Raw genomic sequence first — 25,815 nt, forward strand, 5'->3', positions numbered from 1 at the left:
TTCTGCTTTTCATCTGCCACATTTGTGAAACTGTTTATCATAAGCCAATAGAGTTGATTTGAAAGTAATTCTGTAGCTGGATGGGTCGTGTCCTCGTTACTGATGTTTCGTTGTTGTTTTAATGGAACATTAGAACATTTGAAAGCTGCCTATAACTTGCAAACAACTGGTAGTTAAATAACACAAGAAAAGCTCTGCTGGATCAGGCAAATGGCCCATCTACTTCTGCATCCTGTTTCCACAGTGGCCAACCAGATGCCTAAATGAGAAACTCTCAAGCAGAACCTGAGCACAAGAGCACTCTCTCCTCCTGTGGCTTCCAGCAATTAGTATTCAGAAGCATTACTGCCCCCAACTATGTAGGGGGAACACGGCCATCATGACTAGTAGCCATTTAATAATAGATTAGTAGGCATTCCTGGGAATCATCATCATCCTGAAAAAGAGGAGGATGGTGAAATAAAGGAAGCCAGCATTTGCATATAGTGGATTTTAACAGGTGGCACACATTTCCAAGCAAGAACTCCTTTGCATCATGCAGTAAATGATGGCCGATGGGTGAGAATCACCAACAATAGCCTATGAACAGCCAGAGTCAACTCAAGCACTACATCTGGAGAGCCACAGGTTCCCCATCTCTAGTCTAGATTCCAACTCAACAAGAGCATAACATGTTATATGGTGGATAGTGATAACTTTTTCCAGTCCAGCAGTTGCTGAATAACCTTCTGGGGTCCCACATGCAAGTGTTGGATGGGGTCAGAGGCAAAAGTGACTGGAGCAACAGGTATGAATTTTACCTTTGCACAGCAGGTTGAATTCAATGCACATTCAGACACCCCTTGGTATACTCCACTGAGACAGGGAAGAGACATAATCAGGGGTTAAGGACATATCCCATCCAGCAAAAACAGTTGGGGTGCACCATCCAGGTTCTACTGGACTATGAAATTCAATGCCCCAGTAAGGTGATCGTGCAATCATAGCAAGCATTTCAACTTGCCAGATAGAAATACTTCCCTCCTCTCTCCTCCCACAGGTTGTATTTACCCTACCTCCATTCCCCTGAATCAATTTTGGGACTGTGGGGATCACATGGGGGAAAACCTGATTGCATAAGGCTTTGGGTGATGACGCTCATTAACTGAATCCTGCCCTAGGTATCCAGTCTTCTCCTACAATTGCCTGTGCCAGCTGTGCCTTGTGAGAGCTAATGTTCAACAATATATAGAGGACCACAAGTTCTTCATACTTACTTGAGAGGCAATAAGAAACCTTAGACAGCTTTGGCACCATGGTGTGAAGTGTGTCATCACCTCATTCCATCAATTTTTCATGGGCAATCTCATTGAATGCTATGCCTGACTTGCATTTTTTTAAAAAAAAAAAACCCCAAAACCCACTTATTACCCACTTAGCTTCCAACTGAGAATTGGTGATCTGGTTGCCAAATGATGTAGTACTTTGAGCACACTGGAATGGAATGGGATGAAAATGAGCCTTCTGCAATAAACAGCAGAAGGTTATTGTGTAGATTAAAATGTGAGGATTGCTACCTGCCTGCCTGCACAGATATTCATTTCACAAGCAGATTAGGGTTCTCCCCTTCCTTTTTATCTTTGCCATTCAAAAGCTGTTCTTAATTGCTACTGATTCCATTCTGCCAATTGATACCTAATTACAGGAAGCTATTCCATGTTTGGCTGTTCAATTAGCAATTAGCTAAGTGTCTAAAAATAGGGGTGGGATGAGAAATTGCCATGTAAATGTGATTGCTTGATTATTTGATGGATCTGCAAGTGGGCATGGTCTACAACAGGGATGATGAACATTTTTCAGCCTGAGGGCCACATTCCTTTTGGGCAACCTTCCAGGGGCCACATGCTAGTGCTGGGTAGGAACCGATACAAAGGTGGGTGGAGCAATACATGCAAATTTTACCTTTGCACAATAGGCTAGTTTCTATACACATTCACACAGCCTTCTGTATCCTCCACCCAGACCAAAAACATTAACAAGGTTTAAGGACACGTCCCATCCAGGCAAAAACATTTGGGGTACAAAAAAAGGGCCAGCAATGGTTGGTTGTTCCAGATGCTGAATGATATTCACGATTACTGCCTACTCTCTGTTGCAAATGGTTCTAATACTATGCCACTGTTAAATGTTGACTAGGGGCTCAGAAATTTGGTTTTAATTACCAGATAATTTCCAGACAGCTTGTTTTTCAGAATTCTAAGTTGCTGTGAATGCTTAAACGATAGAAAATAAAGAATAGTAAAAAGAAAAAGAAAACAAGACTGAGTTCAGTGGGTAGAATGGCAAAATTATGTATTGATCCCTTATCACATTAATGCACACACACCACACTAACATGCAAACACACCACATGTTTCTGTACACACCACACACATGTACACATACACCTGTGCTCTAACAGGTGCATGCACAGACAGAGAATTAGGAATTAGGGCACGACTCCCTGCCATGCCCTGATTCTCGGGCCACACCCAGAAGACGAAAGGGAGGCATGCCTCATCACAACCCCATGGGACTGAAGAATCCCAGGTGGATGTGAAAGTTTGGCCTCAAAGGATGCACCTATCTCATTCCCTTAACCACAGAGTCCGAGAAGTGAGCCTTGGGGCCAACCCATCATCTAAAGGTGCCTCAATGGTGTCACCACGTTAACCCAAACTATTTCTTTTCCCACACCTAAACTGCCCAAAGTGACCAAGTTAACCTATTGAAACAACACAGAAGACCATCTAGTACTCCATCCCACTACTCAGTGTCAAGTAGGCAGAAAACCAATCAGTGATCCAAAATGTAGGGGGGATCCTACATGGCCCCCCAGTGGTGACCCCGAAGCACACGGGGAGACCGGGAGGGGTGGCAGGTGGTGCTGCAAATGGAGAGGCTGGAGGGGAGGCAGACTGTTCCTTAAATAGGGACCAAATTCTGCCTCCCTCCTTAGGAAAGCACCAATCGGCACCAAGGGTTTTTCTGCACTGCCTCTCTTGCTGCCATGGCAACCTGCCATCTCAGCGCCATTTAGGCCTTTTGGCTGAATGTTCTCTTTTTTTGGAATGAAACCAGTCTCTCAAGAAATGCTTTTCAGGAGTAAAAAATAATAATGCAATTTATCAAGATTGTGTGTGGAGTACATAGAAAAACCAAATAAGTCTCCACTGATAATAGAATAAAATGTTTTATGTTATATCATTTATGGATGTTTGATTGATTGACAATAGCAGAGCTGTGTAAAAAGATGCCATTTTCACTCCACACAGCCACTCAATTATTAGCTTTTTAAAATTTCCCATGAATGCTTTGCATTTCTCAGGAAAATTAATCCATTAGCATCACAGTACAAAAGAACTTTATTGACCCAATAAAGCAGAGTTTCTTTTCAAACAAATGATTAAAGAAAATAACATTAACATTAACATGCATCTGAGATAATTATATCCATTTATGAGACAATGGATGCTCTATCAAAGAATTCATGGAATGAAGCAGTTTGAGGGACTCTTCTTAATTTTATTTTATTTTTATCCGTTGAAATATAGCACTTTCATTTACGAGTATACATTTCAAACAAATATGACAGAATGAGGCTGTTATGCTCATACACACACATCTTGCCCACCCTCAAATTCTCTCTGCAGCATATAAAGATGTTTAGAGTCACTTGGAATTCTTCATGGGAAATACATTCAAAAAGTCACTATCAAGAAAGGTTTAGCAGCTTAAAAGTGTGAGAGAACTCCACAGGACTAAAGTTTGGCTGGAGAAAAGATCACAAGGTAGAGAGACAGAATTTTATTTATTATATACTGGCTTTTGCACAAGCCACAAGGTATTTTAAAATAAAATAATAAAATAAAATAAAATAACAAAGCATAATAGATTACCATATTCTTTTCTGCTGTTGGAGGCTGTTTGCCCAAGAATACCTGATGCTTGAAACCACACGTATTCTGTGGTCTTGCTTGAAGGCTTCATGGAGGCAACTGGTTAGCCACAATGAGAACAGAATGTATTTTGATGAACCTCTGGATTCTTTCTTCTGGTTTCAGGCCTTCTCAGAGTTCTTCTCCCCAACCATCTCCACCAATACACCAGATTCTGAGATTGCAAGACTCAGAGGTACTGGCTTGTGAGGGCGATCGTGGGAGCCGACGTTGTGTGCGTGACATCGGTGTCAGGAGGATCTGGGGGTAGAGCTGCGAGCTTTGCCTCTGTGCTTTTTGGACTTGGGGGGAGGAAATGGCCACCACCCCAAAAATATTTGGGCATCCCAAAAGGGCTTGGAACCCAAGAGTTGGTACTCCTGGCAAGAGTATATGGTAAATATCTTTTAAATTGTTCATAAGCTAGTGTGCTACCTAGAAGAAAGGCTTTGGGGCACAAATCAGAGCTCAGTTATAGCCACTCTCTCCTAAACACCCTTCCCTCCTACACTCTTTGAAAATGCAACTGAATAAAAGTCTTCTCCACATCTTGTCAGTGTGCCATCTCTAGGAATCTGCCCTTTTCATACTTACTCCATGGAAGTCTTGACTGTACTGGAAATACATGGTTTATTTGTTTGTTTACTTCCTTGTTTCCATTGATGAATCACTCCCCATAAAATATCCCAAAGTGCTTTTGTTTTGTGTAACATTATGGGAAGTAAAATCAGTATCTCCAATGCCACAGAACTCCAGCAAATTTATCCAGCTTGACTATCCTACATTCTCCTACAAATGGACCTTGAGCTTGTTTGGAGGTTCTAGCAGGGAAGCGCAGCTATCGTATACCCTCTGCTTTCATTTTAAGCAGCTTTCAAGTCCATAGGTCTTTTCATTACATCTGCAATGTCTCCCTGGCAGAACCTTGGGGTGCTTCAAGATGACCTGAACATTCATTATGATTTCTTTTCAGGGAGATTAAGGTCCCATCTACATTATGCACTTAATGCAGTATCATACCACTTTAAACATTATAACTTTCTCCAAAGAATACTCGGAGCTGTTTGTTCAGGCTGCTGAAAGTTGTTAGCAGATCTCTATTCCCCTTACAAAGCTCCAATTTCCAGAGTTTGTTGAGAAGAGGGATTGACTGTTAAACTATTCTGAAAATTGTAGTTCTGTGAGGGAAATAGGAGTCCCCTAACAGCTCTCAGCAGCCTGAACAAACTGCAATTCCCAGAATTCTTTGGGGAAGCTACGACTGTTTAAAGTGGTTTGATGATGCTTCAAATGTATAGTGCAGATGGGTAAACAACATTGGCTATTTAATGAGCATTCGTTCTTATTTGCTTGCTAGATTACAGAAGGCTACAGAAGGCCAGATTACATTCTGTCTGGCAAGCAATTGTTATCCCACACTTCCCAACATTTTTCCTGATTGCTTTCCTTATAGCAGAATGCCCAGTCCTTTCAGAAAGTGGATTTGTTGTGCAAGGCTTCTCCAGCAGATTTAATTTTGCAGGTATGTGAGGGAATCCCACGCAAAAATCGTGACAGTCTAGAAGCTCCCACAGAAGCCAGAGAAATGAGAATCCCTGACAGTTGGTGAAAGGACTTCAATGCCAGCCTAGATTCTTGACATTTTTTGACTTGCAAAATATGTTATACAAAGTAGTAGCAATTGCTGTATGGATTTTAATAATAATAACATAAAATAATAATAAGTCATTTTACAAAATGTACAAAGACTACAAATTTCAGCTTTTTGATAGAGAACTTAAAATGTTTAGCTTGGAATATACAAATCTCTATTTTTAATCCCATTAAGACAAAATCCTAAACTAGATACTTGCAGCCTATTGACAATGTTTTAAGTTTGCACATTCCCTGGCATTTTTTAGGTTTCACAACAGATGCTAAATATATTTGTTGCATTTTACACAGACCTCACCACAGTCCATTTGGATTGTTTACTGAGTAAATGTTGGTCAAAAGGAGATGGGGGGAGGGATGCTTTAGCCTTTCATTCATGGAAATGCATCTCAGAGAACAAACATCCACTGGCACAGTTAAAAAGCCTATAAGGCACAGAAGAAAAGAAGCTTTCTAAGCAAATGCAAAATAAAATCAAAAGGTTTCCTGAGAAAGCCTTTGACTGTGGCAAAACTGCTCAATCTAGGATTTCAAAGGATGATCAAAACTATTTGCAATTACTCCTGACTTGTGCTTGTATAATTCTAGAATGAAAAAGGACTCCCCCTTCCTCCCTAAACACACACACACACACACACACACACACACACACATTGCTGCATTCCTTCTTTTGAAAGGGCATAGAATGAAAGAAACAGATTTTTGTTGCCAGCATTCTGGCACAAGGGAAATGAACCCATGAAATTATGAATGGGTCTGAAATGGGAAGATTGTCCATTAAGAAGATGAAGAAAAGACAGAGCTGTCAGTGCCTGGGCTTTTGGTGCAAACACCCCAACTCCCCATGTTGCAGAGATGAAAAAAGAGAGAGACTCGTGTGGATTTAGTAAGGCCCTTCTTCTTCCACCACAGATCTCTGCTTGATTTCAGGTTTGAAGCAAGATAACTTGTTGTGAGGAGGCTTAATGGATTGCGGAATAATTGCAGTACTGGTAGCCTTCATATGTTGAAAGTTATATAATTGTATCAATTGACAGTGAGCAACTGAGTAGAATATGATATGTGTGTGTTTCCCATATATCTGTACAAACAGAAATGCTACAGACTTGAAAGGAAAGGAAAGGAAAGCTGTTAATTCAGAGAGAGGTTTGGGATATCCTGAGAGGGTGCAGCATTTGCCTGATTCCTACCCTGGTCCTGATTTATAGCGAACTCTATAACCAGCAAAAACCAATGGCTCAAAAAAGATGCAGTGTTGGGTGGGGCTAATATCCAACCAATTTTGTACAGTAGTACCTCAGGTTACAGACTCCACTAACCCAGAAATATTACCTCGGGTTAAGAACTTTGCTTCAGGATGAGAACAGAAATCGTGCAGCGGCGGTGGTATTTCAGGTTAAGAACAGTTTCAGGTTAAGAACAGACCTCCGGAACAAATTAAGTATGTAACCAGAGTTACCACTGTACTAGAAAGAGGTCAGGACCATGGACAGGGGCAAGAAGATGGGTCAGATATAGGAGCAAGAAGTTCAGGACCTTGAGCAGCAATCCTGCTGCTGAGAGGAGATGGAACAAATTGCCTCAACGCTGGCTTCCTGCAACTGCCAGAGCTTTCTATTGTGGCATGGAGGATCAAAACTCAAGTTTCACCATCTCAGGGCTGCAACATAGCAATTAAAGGGCCTCTTCACCTCTCCGGACAACTGCTTTACTATTTTTGTGTTACCTACCTGGTTTCCTTCTTTCTCCTTGTTCTCCACCCCCTCAACTTCCTGACCACAGGCAGCCAGCGATCATGCTGCATATACGGTATAGTCACAAAATGCCAAAGCTGATATTCTGACAGCATAAGTGAGGGCAAATAAAATCAACTCTGGATGGGTTCTGAAAGCGGAAGGGACACAATCACTACATTCTCCTAGATCAGAGGGACAAAAATTAGAAGTACTGCTTCAGATCAACCCCAAAGTGAGGGCATCTTTTCATCTGAGGATTTGTTTTGGTTGGGCCCTAAAAGATAATCACTTTTTTGTGTATGTGTGAAGTTACAATGAACTCCCCAAAATAATATCCACTGAAAGTCTGTTTTTTAAAAAGCCATGTTTCTAAAAAGGAATAAATAGGAGCTTCTCTAAAGAAGACTATAAACTAAAATTAGGATCTATGATTTCTAGGAATGAAGATAAGAATCAGGAACTGAGGAAGGCATGTGCAAAATGAGGACTGGTTTTTGTGAAGCCACAAATCCAAGCTTATTCCTCTCTGCTAGCCACAGCACCATATGCCGCAGGCAGCAAAAACATTTCATAATCATTTTCAAAGGCAATTTCATGTAAAGACAACTGCAATTAATCTTAGTCATCTCAAATGGCACCACCGGCTTATGTGGAAGACTTCAGCTTTCAAGGTCAAGCAGCATATTATGGATCGGTGTCATTTCCCAAGACGCAGAGGGTTCATTAGCAGGATCAGAAAGTGGGCAACAATGCACTGTTCATCTATGGAAAGAGGGTGTCCAGATGAAATCCTGAAAAATGAACTATAAGCAAGGATTACGTTAGTGGTTTGAGATTGTTTCCCCACCCTTTGATAGTTTAGCACTTGCTAATGAAAAAAATGTAAGGTGCCCTGGCTCCCGCCCAGATCATAATGACAATGGCTTTGAGATGCAAAGGTTTTGGATATTGTTAAATGACCTTTATGCTCACTTTTATTTAAATGAGCGGTTAATTCTTGAATTGTTAATGTTATGTTGCAGTGACATTATAACTTTGATTACTTTGTAAGGTTATGCACTATTATTGTAGCCTGTAAACCACTTTGAGCACAGATTTGTGGGGAAAGGGTAGGTAAATACACTTGCTATAAGCCTAAGAATGCATGTGCTTTGCCATTCCGTTATAGAAGCTTCTATCATGAGTCATTTCTGGAGCTGCTGCCCAAATCCTTGTAATTAGAGATGAGATGAAAACTGAATCACTGGGAACTTCTGCATGCAGAGCATGTGCTCAGCCCATACTACTGAGCTGTACATGAACTAGTCATAAAAACCATTCCTCCCCATGGCAATCATGCAAAATGCATGCCTACAGAACAACCATTATTTCCTCCTTTCTATAACAGAAGGTGTTGTGATACCCCAAAGCATACTCGTATTTTCAGCTAAAATACTTCTGTATGACTTTTGCTAAGGCAAGTTAATTTATGCTTCTCATTCAGAAAATATCTACACACACACACAAAAAACAACCTGGCTAATTCACCTGGTTTATTGGCTTGGATGATTATTTATTTAGAAATTAAATATATCTGACTGCTTTCCTTAATCAGAAAAACAATCAGATCAATAATCAATATAGATGTAGGCAGCAATCATAAAGCAAGATTGCTGGGATGAGCAGTTGTTTTGTTGTTGTTGTTGTTAAAAATTGTATACCACCCTATACTCACAGGTCTCAGGTCAATTCACAACATAAAATCACAATATAAAAGCACCATGTATATACTGAAAATAAAAACAAGAACAACCCAATAATCCACCCCTCCCCAACACATTCTAAAAGGGCATTGGATGTCATCAGACAAAGGCCTGGTTAAAGAGGAACATTTTTGCCTGGCACCTAAATATATATAATGAAGGCACCAGCTGAACCTCCCTGGGGAGAGCATTCTACAAATGGAGCCACTGCAGAAAAGGCCCGTTCTCGTGTTGCCACCCTCCAGACCTCTCATGGAGGAGGCATACGAAGAAGGGCCTCTGAAGATGATCTCAGGGTCTGGGTAGGCTCAGATGGAGAGAGGCAGTCCTTGAGGTATTGCAGCCATGTGCATTCAGACCAGGATCCGTGTAATATGCTTAGGATGCAGAGGATCTCTAGCTCAGCTAGCTGATTCCCAGCCCAGCCAGGCTCAGCTGGTTCCCCAAACCTGTCTCAGCTGAAGATAAATCAGCATAACTTGCTCATTCTCATTCAGCCTGCTCATTTGAAGCTGGCTCAGCTGAGGCTGGTATGAATCCCCAAAAAGGGCATGACTAGTGCTGCCATATGTCCAGATTTCCCCAGATATTACTGGGATTTCAAAGGAAGAATTGACATCTGGGGAGGGGGGCGGTTTCCAAAAGGTGGCACTTTGTCCTGAATCTTAGGCAAGGCAAGCTCAACAATTTGGGAGTGTCTTGGTTTTACTTTTTGAAATATGGCAGCCCTAGGCATGACTAAAGAGGGAGGGATTTAGACGGGACTCTATATCTCTTCAGCTCAGTCACATGACCTGGCAACCTGGTGTAAAACTATTTTTAAGGTTTGTTTTCACTCTGCCAGGCTTAGGCAGAACAGCAGCAACCCCACTGTTGAAGGGAGGCTGGATCTGGTTTGACTTTATGCCAGCTTAATTTGCAGCAGCTTGCTTTATACCAGTTTATTGTGCATAGGATTCCTCCCTTAACAACTCATTTTCGAAAGTATTACATTTCTCTATCTGCGCTATGCACTTTTTAAAACAAAGAACTGATGCACATGCAAGAGAGAGAGAGAGAGAGAGAGAGAGAGAGAGAGAGGGAGAGAGGGAGAGTGAGAGAGAGCTAGATTTTGTTGTTTGTTTGTTTTCTGGTATACTTTTTGATGTAAAAGAGCTTTCTTCTTGCCCTGCCCTCCCCAGTGCTAAATGACATTTGCAATGTGCCGCAGTGGTAATTTAAAAAATCACAAGCTGTATCAGTGATTACTCCAAAAAAAGTTTCATTAACATTTTTACTATCTCATTTCACTCATGAAGAGTTTGAAAATCCAGCAATTGTATTCTAAGGGAAGGTCAATTTTCTTGAAATAAAGCTTTTATTTATGCCATTTTGATTTTTTTAATAGAAACTCAGGTCTCTGTCTCAGGTTCAAGCCTCAGAGGTTACACTGGCTTCCACAACTATTCCCTGAGTGCTACCAATGCTCCCTAGCCAACTCCTGATCAGCTCAGTGAGACCCACTTCAGTGTGCTCATGGGTTCTAGAAGGTTGGGAACCACGGATCAGGGTTTCAGCCCCCTGGAAGTGATATACGTATTTCAAACCAAATGAGTCAAATGTCAGCAAGGGATGCTAGCTGATACTCAGGGAGTTGGCAAGGGTTAGGGTAAATCTTGCATGCTCCCAATGGACCCCTTCACATGGTATCCATGGGTACTGAACACCCAAATAAGGCTTTAGTGAGAAGGTAAACATGTGTTTGGTCCAAGAGTAAGGAATTTCTGGCCCACAGTCCTAATGAGACCCACCAGTCTTACCCATCTGACCTGCAAGGCCATTTCTGCACAGCCACCTGACCAACACCTAATTTTATCAGGTATGGGGCAGGTCAAAGCCTGGCTCAGGCAAAAAAAGCAATCCATGAAGAGATTGCAAGGCCCACACAAACATCAGCTAATCTGTCAAGTCTTGAAGAGCCCCTGCAAGTTTTCCACAACAGTCAATTACCAGGCTTCTGCCATGCTTTACAAAGGGCTCGAGACTACAGTACTTCAGCTTGCAAGAAGGAGATAACTTGATGGAATATTCTACTGCACCACCACCCCAAAGATGGGTGTGGAGAAAATAAAAATGCTTGCATATAGAAAACTCATACCAGAGAGAAGCCTAGACTAGTACACTTCTTTCCTGATATGTTTGTTTGTTTTTGCTATTTTTATTTTTGCTATTTTTTATTCTGCTTATTTTGCAGGTATTTGATTTTGGAATGCAGGAGCAATAATAGAACCACAGAACTGTAAAGTTGGAAGGGACCACAAAGGATCTTCTAGTCTGACCCCCTGCAATGCAGGAATCTGTCATTTGCGTGTGAGGATGAGTCAATTCAGATCCCATTCACATACTCATATAATAATATGGAGTCAATTGGCAGGTTCATCTTTTGGCTAGTATGTGTTGAGGTATCAACTGATATGTATGCTCTGTGTAAGGCGAAATGTAGGCACTGTTGTCCAGTACTCCTATTCTGACTGCATATATATCTCTAGGTTAGTAGTCACAGATAAATCCTAACTTTGTTAGGAATCAATCAATCAATCAATCAATCAATCAATCAATCAATCAATCAGGGGTAGGGGATCTCTGGCTTGTGGCCCAATAGGGCCTGCCAAGTCTTTCCATTTGGCCTGCAAGTACATTTTGGCCAAACTACACACACCTGTTCTATCCATTATGTCATATAAACCTTATGTCATAAGCACCTGACCTCAGTTATGGGAGGTAGAGCCAAAGGAAGATTGTGGGTGATCATCAGGACCTGTAAAGCTCTGTGTGTGTCACTTTACAAGTTCCAATGATCAGCTGATTGGTGGGGTAGGTCTGTCAGGCAGATTCAGTTTCCCACCCCTGATTTAAATAGTGTTGCCGGGGATTGAAGTTGCAACTTACTATGCACAAAGCATCTGCTATAGCACAGAGGTGTGACCAGGTGATTGGCCTGTCTTGCTCAAAGTTGTCTCCCCTGATTGGCAGCGGTTCTTCAGGGTCTGAGGCATTGTTCATTTTTAAAAATCTAATTCCACAACCTATTCTGAGCTGGAATGTATACATTGCTGTAAGTGGCAGGGTATGGAAAGTTATTTCCTATTCTTGTAAATCACATTGATGTCTATGGGAGAAGGTTAGCCTTACCTTGAAATAAATAGGGATGAATAAGAACTGGTAGTTTTGGCTTCAATGTGCCCTGGTAGAAACACTAGGGATAGTTAGATCTGTCCATGTCAGCAGCAAACCTGTTCAATCATATGTCCATTCCAGCCCATTTTCATCTCTTTTAAAAACAGCAGCACATATTTAAATTGTAGACACTGACCACTAAAAGTACAACACACTATGCATTTTCTTAAAATATGCATTTCCCTGATACATTCCCACCTAACATTCATGTTTCTGCATTTCTCCCTAAAGTACATTTTTTTTTGGGGGGAGGCTGAGAGTTGTGCTGTAAAATTGAGAGAAGTATGCAGTCTGAAGCAGAACTGCCTTCTTATCATTGTATTAATTCAGGCAGTGAAAATTTGCTCAACTTCTTAAAAATATGGACTGCATTACATTTTCCAGAATTCCTGGATTCCAGGCTACAGTGTATACCAAACGCCTGGGTACTACTTCTCCACTGCAAATCCTTGTTGGGAGGATGTGATTTGAAATGCAAGAACAGGCAGATAGCAGAATGGTGTCTGATTTCTTCCGATTCTTTTCTTCATTATATTTCTTATGGATTCTCTTTCCTGGCCCTTTTCTTAGCTTGGGAACCTGAAGAGGTTAGACTACTTCAAAATGAGATTCTTCACTATGGTCGGAAAGGGTATTCATTCAGTGGTCTAACTTCCATTAGCAATTCTCTCAGTAGCCATCAGTGGTGTTGGACTGTAGCTTAAAAGCAGACCTTCCTTTGAGAACAGTGGGGGCTAATGGTGATCTGGCCAGAGAGGAATGATATCTAAAATGGCTGGATTTCTGCTTACAGAGGTGCCCCTCCCCCTCCATCAAATCTTTCTTTTCCTATGATCCTAGGATTTGGTTGGATTGTGCTGACACAGTCCTGGATTGCCCTAGGTATGGCTGAGTCCACCCAGAGCAGGATGGGACCATCAGAAGAGGAGGCAGTCTGGCAGTAAAAGGAAGGTGACAAAGACACACAGACCCCCTATGTGCATCTCCTTCTCCCTCCTGATTAAACATGTAGTGGGAGACATCCAGGTCAGGTTGGACTCAGATCTCCCAAAGCTGGATCGGGGCCACTGTGAAGTGCCAGATCAGATGGGGGGCATGTATGCACAACCCTAATATGAGTTTGCTGGGTCCCTGGTTGTACCATCTTGGACTGCAAGAAATAGATTGAAAGTCGTGTGTGTGTGTGAAAATGAAAAAGAGATGAGAGTTCCAACTTAGTTTTCTCTCTGATATGCTAATTTCCTAGGTTATGATTTTTTTTTAATGTTTCTCCAATAGGGAATATTTAGCCAAGTATTCCGATTCCTGCTGTCTAAATTTGTATCATCCAGGAACAGTTGTATTATTTCATTTGCCATTTGCATGAACTAACCTTGAGTATAATCAGAATCTGTCAACCTAGTCTCACCAAGAACATATTACTGAGTCTTTGCCACTATCCTGTCTGCATTCTTCGCTGTTGCTGATGGCACATGTGTATGTGTGTGGTAGTTATGGGAATGAAAGAAGATTATGGCTACATTTACACCAGGCATTTAAAGCTCTAGGATACCATTTAAACAGATATGCCCCCCCCCCGAGATTCTGGGTGCTGTTTGTTAATTGTGCTGAGAGTTGTGTCCTCATTTTCCAGGACATATCCTCTTTTTCAAGATTAAAACTTCTGTCTAGTTAGATTTTTAAAATTGGGCAATTGTGTTGTTGTTGTTTTTACTTTGTTTGTTTGTTTACAGTAACCCAAGAAAAAAAATTCCAGTGCATCAGACTCAGATCTAAGCCACCCAGCTAAGCTGGTCTGCAGCAGAGAATCACAACAGAGCAGCATCTTAAACTAGATGCATCCTATATAAATCCCTTCTCTTGTGGATAAACCTAAAGGATGCTGGCTCAGCTACAAGATCTTCATGAAGGAGTCTGGAAGGGCAAGAGTTAACACCCCCCTTCCCTTAAGGATAGTCCATATGTACATACATGTTAAGCAATTTAATAAATTGTTCTGTGCACACTTATGTTCTGTGCACACTTATGTGAACATGAGCCCAAATACTTTCATGCGGCAAGCGAAGGAGCAATATGTATTATTATTATTTTGTCATTGAAAGTTAAAAACATTGCTACTAGCAATATATCACAGCTTCTATAGCCAACATATAGTAGGGGTATTTAAAATGACAATCATCAAAGTGATCCATTGTTAAGAGTAGAAGTCGGCAAATGTGTCCTCTTTTTTGCTCTTCAAAATATGGCAGCCCTAGAAGGCCCCCATTCGTCTCAGAGAGCTACAATTCCCAGAGTTTCCTGTGAAGAGAGATTGATTCTTAGACAACTCTAATAATTGTAGGTCTGTGAGCAGGGAGGCTGGGTGGGATAAAGGTCTCCTAACAGCTCTCAGCACACTTAACAAACTACAGCTCCCAAAATTTGGTGAGGAAGCCATGCCTATTTTAAAGTGGAACCATAGTGCTTTAAATGTATTGTATGGATGTAGTTGAACAGTGTATTATCAAACAACAATTTTTTGTCACTATCCTGCCTGCATTGTTAGCTGTTGCTGATGTGTGGGTGTGTGGGTGGTAGCGGTGGGAATAACTTATACCAGAGCATATTTGAAGAAAAAGTATTTCCTAACCCAAAAGAAGAAATGAAATATAGCCCCTTCTTCAAATGTCCTGCTCAACTTTATTCTGCATTTTCAGTTGATTCATAGAAGTCTCATTGCCTTCAACATGCTTACACTGCAGCAAGCTATGTGAAGATTTAAACTAGCCCTGAGATTATTAGTATTTTTTTTCAGGAGTGAAAATAAATAGACCAATGCCTCTTGCAAAAATAAATGTTTACTTGAAACACTCTCTGTGTAAAATTGGATTGCTCTCATAAGACAGCAACAGTAATAAATGCAGAAAGGAGAAATATAGAAAACTGACTTATCCAATGCCATATATATATATATATATATATATATATATATATATATATATAACCATTCTCTACCTGTTTTTCTCAAACTATTTAAGTGAGAAGTATGTTTTGTTAAACCCAAGGACAGAATCACTCATCAGATGCTTTCAGAAGTCCTCAAACAAGGAGCTCACTCAAGATCAGATGCCATTCCAGTTCAGTACTCCAACTTCTGCTAATGGGGTACTATTTTCCTTCTTGAAGTCAATATGGGTTTGGAGGACTGTTTCCCCAACCAGCTCTTCCATTATTAAAGTCAATCTAATGGGCTGCAAATGGGGAGGGTCTTCTGGACTCCAAATGCAAAGAAGAAGTTATGTTCAAGAGAGTGTTTATGTAGATGTCGCGTTAAGCCATGAGAAGATCACTTGATAAATCAGACTCTCTCACGAGGCCTGTGTTTTGTGCCCTAACATAAGGCTACTTCCTGTTGGCACCACTCCAATTAAAACAGCTTTGACTGCCAGCATTTATAATAAAAAAAAATCTCGTGGCTTAAGATTGTTCCCAGTTGGTAGATAAGATATAATCAGTAACTGCAAAAGCTTGAAAATTCCATCCAGCGGAGTCCAGTTCCCTACCCACATGATAATAAAAGGATTATTATGTCCGGTAACCTATTTATGAAAAGGAAACAGTGGACTCCTTTCAGAAGCCATCAATTGCTTTAATAAGGAATTGAAAGGCTTGCCCTACTTTATATGCTGAGCACCATTCCAGTTGCATAAGGATTTACAATGGACCAAAAACAAAACTGGTTTTGTTGTAAATAAGAGCAATTTGTTGGGAAGAAGAAGGTTTGGGGGGACTTCCATAATTATGTTTGCAGCTAAGAAGGAGGCAAATATGATTTAGAGCCTAATAAGGAATTGTCAAGCTTTGGTTAGTTGCATGAGGTTCTGTGTTCTAAGGAAATGAATAGGTGTTTGAAGCAGCCAGGAAAAAAGATTAAACTGAAGATACAAACCAAAGCATAGATGTGGAGAAGAAGGACTGATATTAGGCTTTTTTTAAAAAAAAATGGCCCCAATAAAATTTATATTAATTTTTTTCCTGCAAATATGTTTGCAAAATGTTGGAGTTAGTTATCCCAACTTGTTTTTTAAGCAGCTAGAAACAATGAGCTGACAGGATGAAAATAAGAAATCCTATAGAAAATAGAGTCCCTGCTTATGTAAAGATAGAGGAGAGTAAAAGGAAGATATTGCCTGTTTGTTTTTACAGAGTGGTAAGAAGTTTGCCCTTGATAGAGAACAGCAAGCCTGAAACATGTAGGGACAAATTTCTATCATGCATTAGGGTGCCTCCTCCTGGCTTTTGTTTGCTTGTTTTGCATTTTGTGTAGATTTTGCAGGAGCCGCCTTGGAAGATTGAGAGATGGAGGTAAGAGTGTGCCAGGAAAAGGAGAGAGAGTGTTTGTGTTCCCAGGCTGTGTTCAGTCCCTCCCCCTCTTCCTCCTGGGCAGTGCTTAATGGAGATGTGCTGGGCTCAGGAAGTCACAGCATCTGACTGGGGAACTTTTCCACTGGTGCAGAGGTGAAGAACATTTTTGGCTCCACCACTGGCCAAATCTGACAGGTGGGCAGGACTGCAGGGACTACAGGGACATGGAAGCAAGGGGAATGTGGCAACCAGGTTGCACACTGAACAGCACACAAGAAAAGGTGGAGAGTAGTGTTAAGGGATGGAAGTCAAAGGTTTGGGACTTACAGTAAGTGCTGATCCCTGGGTCCCCATGTACTAGTATTATTGCCCTTACAATAGAAAGCAGCATCACTGGGCTGCAGCTATGGACGGGTGTATCTTATCAATTTTGGTTCCTCATTTTTCCAATATCAAATTCAGTTCTCCACATTTCTGCAGCAGTTCATGACTGCCCCTGCTCATGAAAATTTGTCAGCATTTTAGTGCGAATTGCTCTGTAAAAAGATATAATTTGCCCAACACAGAAAACTTTTGCAAAGCAGTTTTCTCTAATATAATGCATACCTGTGCACATTACTTGATTGGAGAACTGCATTGCAGAATTCAGTGGTCTGTGAATTTTGAGGGATGGCTGAGTTTCAGTTCATGTATCATTTCAGAAAGTTAAGAATTATGTAGGTTCGCCTTTAAATGTGAACTGAATTGAATTTCTGTCCCTCCTTAGTTGCAGGGCATGCTGAAAAGCATGCTTCCAGAGAGATACTTCACCATCTCTGTTTGCTCAGGGACCTAACTTGTATATATCATTACATATGCACATTCTATGCGAATCTGTATCATGGGCAAATCTGCAGCAAATATACACAAGGGACCAGAACAAGGCTGGTTTTGTTGTAAATAAGAGCAAGTCATTGGGAAGGAGAAGGGGGAGAAATGAGACTTTTAAAAACCTAGCAACACTCTTGGAGGAGGGCATACCTGCTTCCTGTTCTCAGCAGTGACTGTGGCACCACAGCCAATTTTTCAGGTGCTAGAGGTGATGGGCATCTGGATTTCCACATCCCTACCAACAGAACCCTTTGATGTTATTGGGAGAATTAAGCAAATGTGTGACTCTCTCTTACGGGAATCAACAAAATGTAATAGATGCTGACATTTGGGTTGTAGCACACACCCCAGTTACATATGCCATACAAAGGAACAAGAGCCACCAACTGCTACTCAGGCAGCAACACCAGCAAGGGAAGATCAACCTGGCGTAGGACTGGATGCTCTCCTATAGCTCAATGATGTGTTATGTCGCTGGGAAACTGATCACCCTCCTCTAGCTTTTCCATCCACTGTCCTTTCCTTGTGGGTCTGTCTTTATACATTGTAAGGCTGATGGCAGGGATAATAGCAGTTTGTTACTATTGAGTTGTAGAATTACGAATGTATTCCCTCAGTGCAAGGATTTCTGCTTGCAGAATGGAACTTTCCCCTTCCCTCCTCGTGCACATCCTAAATCTGCTCTATGCCCCCCCCCCAACATCCAGAGCATATATGGAAATGCATAGGGTATGTGTGGGGAGAGGAGTGGGTAGGGAGGACTGTTGCGCCAGCTGACACCTATATCTATCTATAGCTGTATCTGACCCCTCACCATGAGAAGCAAAAGTTAGCAGTTGGGAAGTTGTGTTGCTGAGCATCTCCTTTCCCTGCAGAAGGTCCCAGGTTCAATCCCCAGCATCTCCATGGAAGGCTGTGAATGCCCCCTGTCAGAAAGCCCGGAGAGCTGACAGTGTAGATAGTACTGAGGTAGATGGACCAATGGTCTGACTCCTTGTGAGGCAGCTTAGTATGTTCTGAAGCATTTGGTCATTTCTTCTGTCCAATTAGCAGCACAAGTCTTGCCAAGGCAACACCAAAGTAAAGCCCATTGAGTTCAATGAGGCTTAGTTCTAGATAATTTGGTATAGGTGGGAAAGTGAGACAGGAGGACCCAAGTTCTCCAAACAGCACACAGCATCATGGCAGTACTGGGAGAATCTATGTGTTCTTCATGCATTTCTAACTGGAGCAATTGGTGTAGGCTTTCAGAGGTGTGTGGGGAAAATGGGAAGGTTTTGGATACAAGGATCCCTGATCCAGCCCTTGAGAAAAGGATCCCTGATCCAGCCCTTTTGCCTCTACTATCCTGCAGTGGTGAGGAGAGAGGCCTGCTGAGGTAAGATCTCTTGTCTCTGTAAGCAGACCTCTCACTTTCCCTTCAAAGAGATCAACCCAGAACATCCTTAGGGGAGGTTGGTGTTCAACTAAATTCTCCTTAGGGAATTTAGTGGGCCACAGTTAGGCATGTACATTGAGTTCAATGGGCCTGCTCTGAGTAAGACCAACATTGGATGCAGACCTACTGACCCCTGGTATACCCTCCCAGGAATACAGAATTGCTGCCTTGGATACATGTTAATTCCTTGTCATTTTTCTGATGTGTATGGATGACAGGGTGTGCGTATTTAGATTCAGTAAAATCTAACACAAAGGAATTAGACCCAGGACACTCCGTAGGTTTTCTGCAGGGAAAGGGATTTTAATCCAGTTCTACTCCAGACGCTGAAAATCCTCTGCAAGGTTGTCCAAGATTAAACAAGCACTTTCCTTATTCAGGGTGATATATGGAAATACCTACTGGTAGACATGCTTAGCATAAATAAAATATTATGCCTGGAAAGAAAAGGGGGGATGAAGATGCCCCTCCCCCGCAGTTTAAATTTTATCCTCCAGCATGAGTAAGGTAAACGCCTGTCATTAAACGTATAAAAATATCTAATTTTACTGCAGAAAAAAATATTTACAGGTAGAGAGTAATGTTCTCTTAATTAGGCAAAAAACCTGGGGAGGGGGGAAATGAAAACACTGAACACTACAATGGTGTTAGGAGCTGCAGTGTAGCGAAGATGGGATATTGGTTGAATAGGGTCCTTATCATGTTAAATGTCTTTTTATTAATGAACTATCACTCCCAACTGGGGCAGCAGAGTGCCCCAACCCACTGGTAATTTTTTAGCTGATTGCAATCTTCCAGGTAAAAAATAACAAACCTGACTTGGGGAGGGGAGAAGTTGTTGATGGGGGCTGGGAAAGAGTGAAACTTACACAATTTACAATTCAGTCTATTTTTTTAAAAGCCTTTGAACTAGAATCACTTAACAAAGACGGGCTGATTTTTGCTGTCAGTGAAACAGCAGCCCCTTTCAGCTGAATGCAGCTGACACGTAAGAGATCTATTTTTTACATTTCCTTCTTTTTAAAATAATTTCAAAAAGAAAAAATTACACAACACATTAAAATAGATTCAGGTTTCTCAAAGCTAAGCGCAACACTTAAGTAATAAGGTACTTAAAGTGCAAAGGCACTTTAATGCCAAAAAGGGAAAGGAAAAAAGAAGTGACGCCCTGTGGCTGCACTTGGTAATTGAAAGAGCTGTACTGACAATATTATTTACAAAAAAGGGGGGGGGAGAGAAGAAACGGTCTAAGTCTGGGGAGGAGAGAATTCTTGGAGAATATCTATTCCCTTTCAAGTGTATGGGAGGGGGGAAACTTCCCCCCAGCATCCTTTCACTGTCCTATGTCCCCACCCCCATCCCAGAAAGAAATGTAGGCAAAACTGCTCCAGTAAAAACATTAAGGTTCAGCCTCAGTTCCCAAAGGGCTGAGGGATGGGATGTGGAGAAATCCAAGCAATAACTTAAAAGGGACATAGCAGAAAAAGAAAAGCACCCATCATAGCCCTGGCGTTGTAGAAGAGTTGTTTGAGAATTTAAAATGTGGAAACTCTTGAGGATTTGACACATTGCCTTGGTCTGTCAAGTTCGGAATTGGGTTAGTGTTTCCTTCTTTCTTTCTTTCTTTCTTTCTTTCTTTCTTTCTTTCTTTCTTTCTCTCTTTCTTTCTTTCATTTCTTTCTTTCTCTTTTTTAAAAAAAGACTTCTCCCCCAGCAAATGAATCCTCAGCCCAGCCTTCCCCAACCCTGGCTCCACTTCACAGCTGACTTATGGCAGTTTGTTTTTCCAGAACTTCGAGGTAGTCTGGTTCAGTCTGTAGTTTCTCTTGCAATAAAGGAAGTTCAGGTTTGGATTGCTCTGAAAAATATTTCCGGGGAGTCCCGTACAAAACTGTTTTATTTATTCTGTCCTGGTTTTGTCGCCTTGACTCATAGGAAGGTGTGAACTGTCTTTTGGGGAGGGTGCAAAAGTTATAATGGACCAGGCTTCCACTGGGCAGCTCCTTGACCCTCTCCACTATGTTTTGATACAGCAGCTCCGGTTCCCTCGAAAAGCCCTGTTTCTCCAGCATTTCTGCTGCAGTGATTGTAAATGCTAGGCTGGCAGAGTCCTCTTTCTTAGGCTCGAGATTACTGTAGCTGTACTCATGGAGATTCCTATAGTAAGCCACTGGGTCTCCTTCTTTCTGCATGTAGATGGGGTTCTGGCACATCTGGCCGACAGGAGGTGGGATATAATTATACACATGCCCTTCTGCTTTATCGTGCGCCTCGCTATTGTAGCACCCATACTGCAACTGGAAGGAGCTTACGTCAAGATTGTTGGCACTGCTGGGAACGCTTGGCATACTCTTGCGACGTTTGAGAACAAAGACAAATAGACCAGCCCCGAAACAGACAGACAAAATAAACACGACCAGAAGGCCCAAAATTAAGACAGAAAGAGGGACTTCAGTACGTATTTCTGGATAGGAGCTGGGAAAAATACTGAAGGCCTGTGGTATGTCTGTGTTCAGATTTGGCAGCAGAAAAGAAGAATCTAACAGATTGGGGTTCTCAGGGCAGATGGCCTCCTTGCTTAAGGTCTTGAGATGTGCTCCAGCATGCTTGGTTGGAGAGTCACAGATGACTTCATTAATAACAACGGGGGTCCCCAGCTGCTGGTTGTTTTGCTCTGTGACTCTTTCAATCCAGTTCCTCAGCCCCATGATGTCGCAAGTACAATCCCAAGGGTTTTCTTGGAGGTCAATCTGAATCAGAGCTGAAAGCTGGTCAAGGACCCCTCGCACTGGCAAGTATGAGAAATGGTTGTTCCTCAGGTTGAGTCTGGTCAGGGTTGTGCCCCCAAACACATTGTCAGGCAGGGACCTCAGCAGATTGTTGTTCAGAAATAACAGGTGAAGGTTCCCCAGGGCATCAAAGGTACGTGGCAGGATATCCTTGATAACGTTATACTCTAAATAGAGGTACTGCAGGCTATACAACCCTTCAAACATGGAAGGGTACAGGATCTCAAGGTAATTACCATTGAGATAGAGTCGGCGTAAACTGGTGAGGTTAGAGAAGGCACCTTCTTGAATCACTGCAATCCTGTTGTTTCCCAAATGCAACAAATCCAATGAGCTGTATTCCAAGAGATCTGTTTTGTAGACAGTTTGCAAGTAATTACTTGTGAGATAGAGTTTCTTTGGATTGCTGGGCCTTGGGTGGAGATCAGAGATGTTGCCAATTTTTTTCTCTTGGCAGTTGACATTCAACCCACTGTCAGAGCTTTGAGAAGTGCAGACGCAGCCATTTGGGCAAGTGAGTGGCACAGGGGACTTGGTCTGGTAAACCATGATAGGCCCAAAGATCTGCCTGTCTTTAGACACTGTGACCCGTGGAGTTGGGCGATTCCTTGTTTTGGGTGGGCGACTGGATTTCGGGGCTCTGGTGGCACCAACGGCTGAATTAGTTGTTGGGGGAAATCTCTGGGCATGTGTGTCAGAGTGTGAGGAATGCTTCTCCTTCTGGTTGGAGTCACCTGCACTTTTTCGTGGGCAAAGATCCTGCCTTGTGAGTTGTGTGACATCTTTGCCATGCAACCGGAACGGGGTCTCACAGACTATCTCCCCTACAAAGACAGTGATGGTGTCCAGCCAAGCCTTGAGAGGCAGGAGGTCACAGGTACAGTTCCATGGATTCTCCTCCAGCTGGATTTCCATGATGCCTCCAATGTGTTCCAGGACTCCAGCAAATGGCATCATCTTCAGCCTGTTCCCTCTGAGGTCCAAATGAGTTAGCAGGACAAAACGGAACACGTTGCTGGGGAGTGACAATAAGAGGTTGTCATTCAGGATCAAGACTTTCAGTTTGTTGAGCTTGCTGAAAGCCCCAGCCTCGATGGCGCTGATGTAGTTGTAGTCAGCCTGAAGGTACTCCAGGCTCTCCAAGCCTAGGAAAGTGTCCTCTCGGAGGGTTTCCAGCTTGTTGTTGTTGAGGTGTAGCCTCTTAAGGGTCCGAAGGCCTACAAAGGCCCCAGCTCGGATCTCCTGCATGTCGTTGTTGCCCAGGTGCAGGGTCACCGCGTTGGAGTAGTTGACAAACTCATTTGGGTAGAGGCGAGTGAAGGCATTGCCATTGAGGAAGAGCTGGCAGATCTTGGATGGTGGCGGCACGAGGAGGCTGACAGTCGTAAATCCCTTGTTTTCGCAATTAATGTTCAGCACGTTCTCCTTCTCCTCGCAAGGGCAGCGGCTCTTGCTGCAAATGTCTTTGGCAGGCTTGCGGCTCTCTGTCGGCCAGATCCCAGCCACTGTGAAGACACTGAGCAGCCAAGCACCCTTCAGCATCTTTATGCTCCGTCCAGCCCAGCTTCTGCGTGGACAGGCAAACCTGGAGGGAAGTGTGGAGGGAGGAAATCAGAACCCCGGTTAAACAACAACAACACTGGCAATGGCCAGCTGGCAAGGTAGAAAATTCAACAGCTCTGTGTGCTAAACTTGGCATGCATTTCAGGGCCTCCTTTCAACAAGAGGGCCCCTGCCACCTTTCACATGTCCCCTGTCATCTTCTTGGTTCCTGACTCCCATCACCTTGATTCCACAGGCTTACAGTCTGTTCCCTCTATTATTTGGTCTTCTGTTCTCTGCCAGCTCTGCCCACCACCCCTGAACTCCTGGGAAGGGGATCAGAAAGATGTGGGAAGCATTAGCTTGCTAACAGCCCCATGTCCTACTTAACTCTAGCATCCCTGCTCTCTACCCTCCATCAGCCAGGTTGTATTATTATAGCAATACTTCCTGACCTGACAGTTCTCTGGAGTTCCTTTCTGCTTTTCCTCTTTCACCCTCCCCTGAAAATCCATGCACTCCCCACCCCTCCCTTGCCACTTTTGTCCAAGGCAGGAGCTGCGCTCATCCCCCACAGCTTTACCCAGCTAGCCCTGCCTGCTTCTTTCCGCCTCCCACATTTTCACAGCAATCAAAAGCTCTCAGTGCTGTGGAGTAGACTCTCAGCCCCATAATTTCCATCCCGATCACTTGCTACCAGTCCCATCAACTCATCAAGAGCTGTAACCAACGCCTTGGTTGGGTCCTGTCATCTTCCAGAAGAGCAGGGAAAAAATTAATCAGAGAAAAGAAATCTTGCCTCTTTCTTTCAATCTGTCTGTCTCACTCTTCTTTCCTCCTTCTTCTTTGTATATAATTCAATTACTTCCTAGTTTACCCAATAGGAAGGTTGGAAGGAGGTACGTGAGTATAATGGAATTGATGTCCCCCCACAAACACTTTAAAAAATGTTCTATGAACCTTGCAGACCCAGGAACCTTTTGTTCTTAACTCTCTCCCTCCAAAATTTCAATAGGATTTCAGCACAGCCTTAAATTACCTGACATAGATGGTTATTGGGGGTGGGAACTGAAGTCCACTCCACTTCTCTCACCACATGTTTGATGACTGTAGACCTTGCTGCTGTAAACCTTTTGACCTTCTTTGCTCTCTTCACTCAATCTTTTCTAAAACCTATTCCAGCATTATTATTTTTGCACCTCTAGTTCAGGGAAGGGGAAATCCAAAGGAAGCATCATATCCTCTTCCACCTCTTCAATAAATAAATACTGTAATTGTTTAAAGAAAATCAGACATCTGAGAATCCCGACAAAATCTAAGCATTTGAGAACTCTGCACCCCTAAACTCTCCTCCCCCCCTTTCTGTACAATTGAAGCATCCTCACACCATGGGGGAAGGAGAAAGCTGAAGGGACCAAAGTCAGCTCCAGACTCCCAAAACTGAACTCCCCCCCCTCCCCGTGCCTCTCCCCTCCAAAATCATTTGTCCTCCTGAACTCTCCAGTGCCCTGCGCTTCCTTTGAACCACTGCCTGGCTTCTCTTCCGCAGAGAAAACGGGTTGTGGGGAGATCAAATACGACTTGAGACCCCTTCTAGCTCTCCACCGCCCCACATCTCCCTCAGATCCCTTGTCCTTCTCCACTTATGTTGGTTTTCGCAAGGTCAGGAATACTACAGAAATAATACACCGCCACCCCAAAAAAATCCCCTCTCCTAAAAAAAACCCCTCTAGCAGCTTCGGGTGAAAAGAGCCGAGGCGGAAGCGGGTTGGGGGGGGGGGCGTTGAAGGAGGCAGGCATGCTGGCGCCAGAGCCAAGGGCTGCGGTACTCACTCATCAGGAGGAGCGGAGCCTGCCCTCCTTCGCCTCTTCGCGCAGCCACGACGCCTTCAGCATCCTCGCCTGGGAGCCGGAGGAAGCGAAAAGAGCGCCTTGCAAGAAGGTAAGGAAGGACCACAGACGGGATGGTTTTTTCCCCTCCTCTGTGACTCTCTCTCCGGGGGATGCTCAGCGGGACCTTTGCAAAGCCTCCCCTGCTGAATCGACTGCTGGGATAGGCAAGGCTGGGAGGAAACGGTAGACGAGGCGTGGGCAACCGGGAGAAGCAGGCAGCAGCGCTCGCTTCTCGCTCTCCAGCTCCGACGGCTGCCAAAGCACTTTGAATGGGCAGCCTTTTGGCAGGCTCGCCTTGGACCGAGCTGGGGGCTGACGTCACGCGCGGGGATGGTGTTGCTGGGGCAGCCGGGGAAACACGGGGCGGAGACTCTTTTTTTTGTTTGTTTGGTTAAAAATATATTAATAATAAAAATAAAGGCTAGATTCCCCCTCCCCCCCCCCACTCCTGTCGCTCTTCCAGACTGGCACAAACGACTGAGCTCTTCCAAGGCTCCAGGGTCTCCTTCACTCTTGTGGACCATGATACGCGCGCACTCACCCTCCTCCGGGAAGGGAGGAGAAAGGCAATGAAAGCGAATTATGGACTCTGAGCGTGACGGGGGAAGAACCCCAGCACCCGCCCCAACTCCACTT

At 43.1% G+C, this 25,815-nt stretch overlaps 1 protein-coding gene and 1 long non-coding RNA gene across 5 annotated transcripts; one reads left to right on the forward strand and one right to left on the reverse strand.

The window, feature by feature from the left end:
• Window positions 1-15,277: 15,277 nt before the first annotated feature.
• On the forward strand, window positions 15,278-20,597 carry LOC310837094. Its single transcript, XR_014560429.1, has 2 exons — window positions 15,278-18,586; window positions 18,622-20,597. It is a non-coding gene; the product is annotated as an uncharacterized lncRNA (long non-coding RNA).
• A 12-nt stretch (window positions 20,598-20,609) lies between these two features.
• On the reverse strand, window positions 20,610-25,472 carry SLITRK2 (SLIT and NTRK like family member 2). Of its 4 annotated transcripts, none has more exons than XM_083722818.1 (3): window positions 25,120-25,472; window positions 24,326-24,538; window positions 20,610-23,329 (listed from the first exon to the last, which is right to left on the reverse strand). In XM_083722818.1, exon 3 carries the CDS (start codon window positions 23,284-23,286, stop codon window positions 20,713-20,715), a length of 2,574 nt encoding a protein of 857 aa, XP_083578944.1. In that variant the 5' UTR covers window positions 23,287-23,329; window positions 24,326-24,538; window positions 25,120-25,472; the 3' UTR covers window positions 20,610-20,712. The 4 variants fall into 4 exon arrangements, with proteins under 4 accessions (XP_083578944.1, XP_083578941.1, XP_083578943.1 ...); XM_083722815.1 differs by having other exon boundaries at window positions 24,326-24,554; XM_083722817.1 differs by having other exon boundaries at window positions 24,326-24,554; window positions 25,116-25,472.
• Between the last annotated feature and the right edge of the window lie 343 nt (window positions 25,473-25,815).

The sequence above is a fragment of the Podarcis gaigeae genome, assembly GCF_964106915.1.
Source record: "Podarcis gaigeae genome assembly, chromosome: Z".
In the NCBI taxonomy this organism is placed as follows: domain Eukaryota; kingdom Metazoa; phylum Chordata; class Lepidosauria; order Squamata; family Lacertidae; genus Podarcis; species Podarcis gaigeae.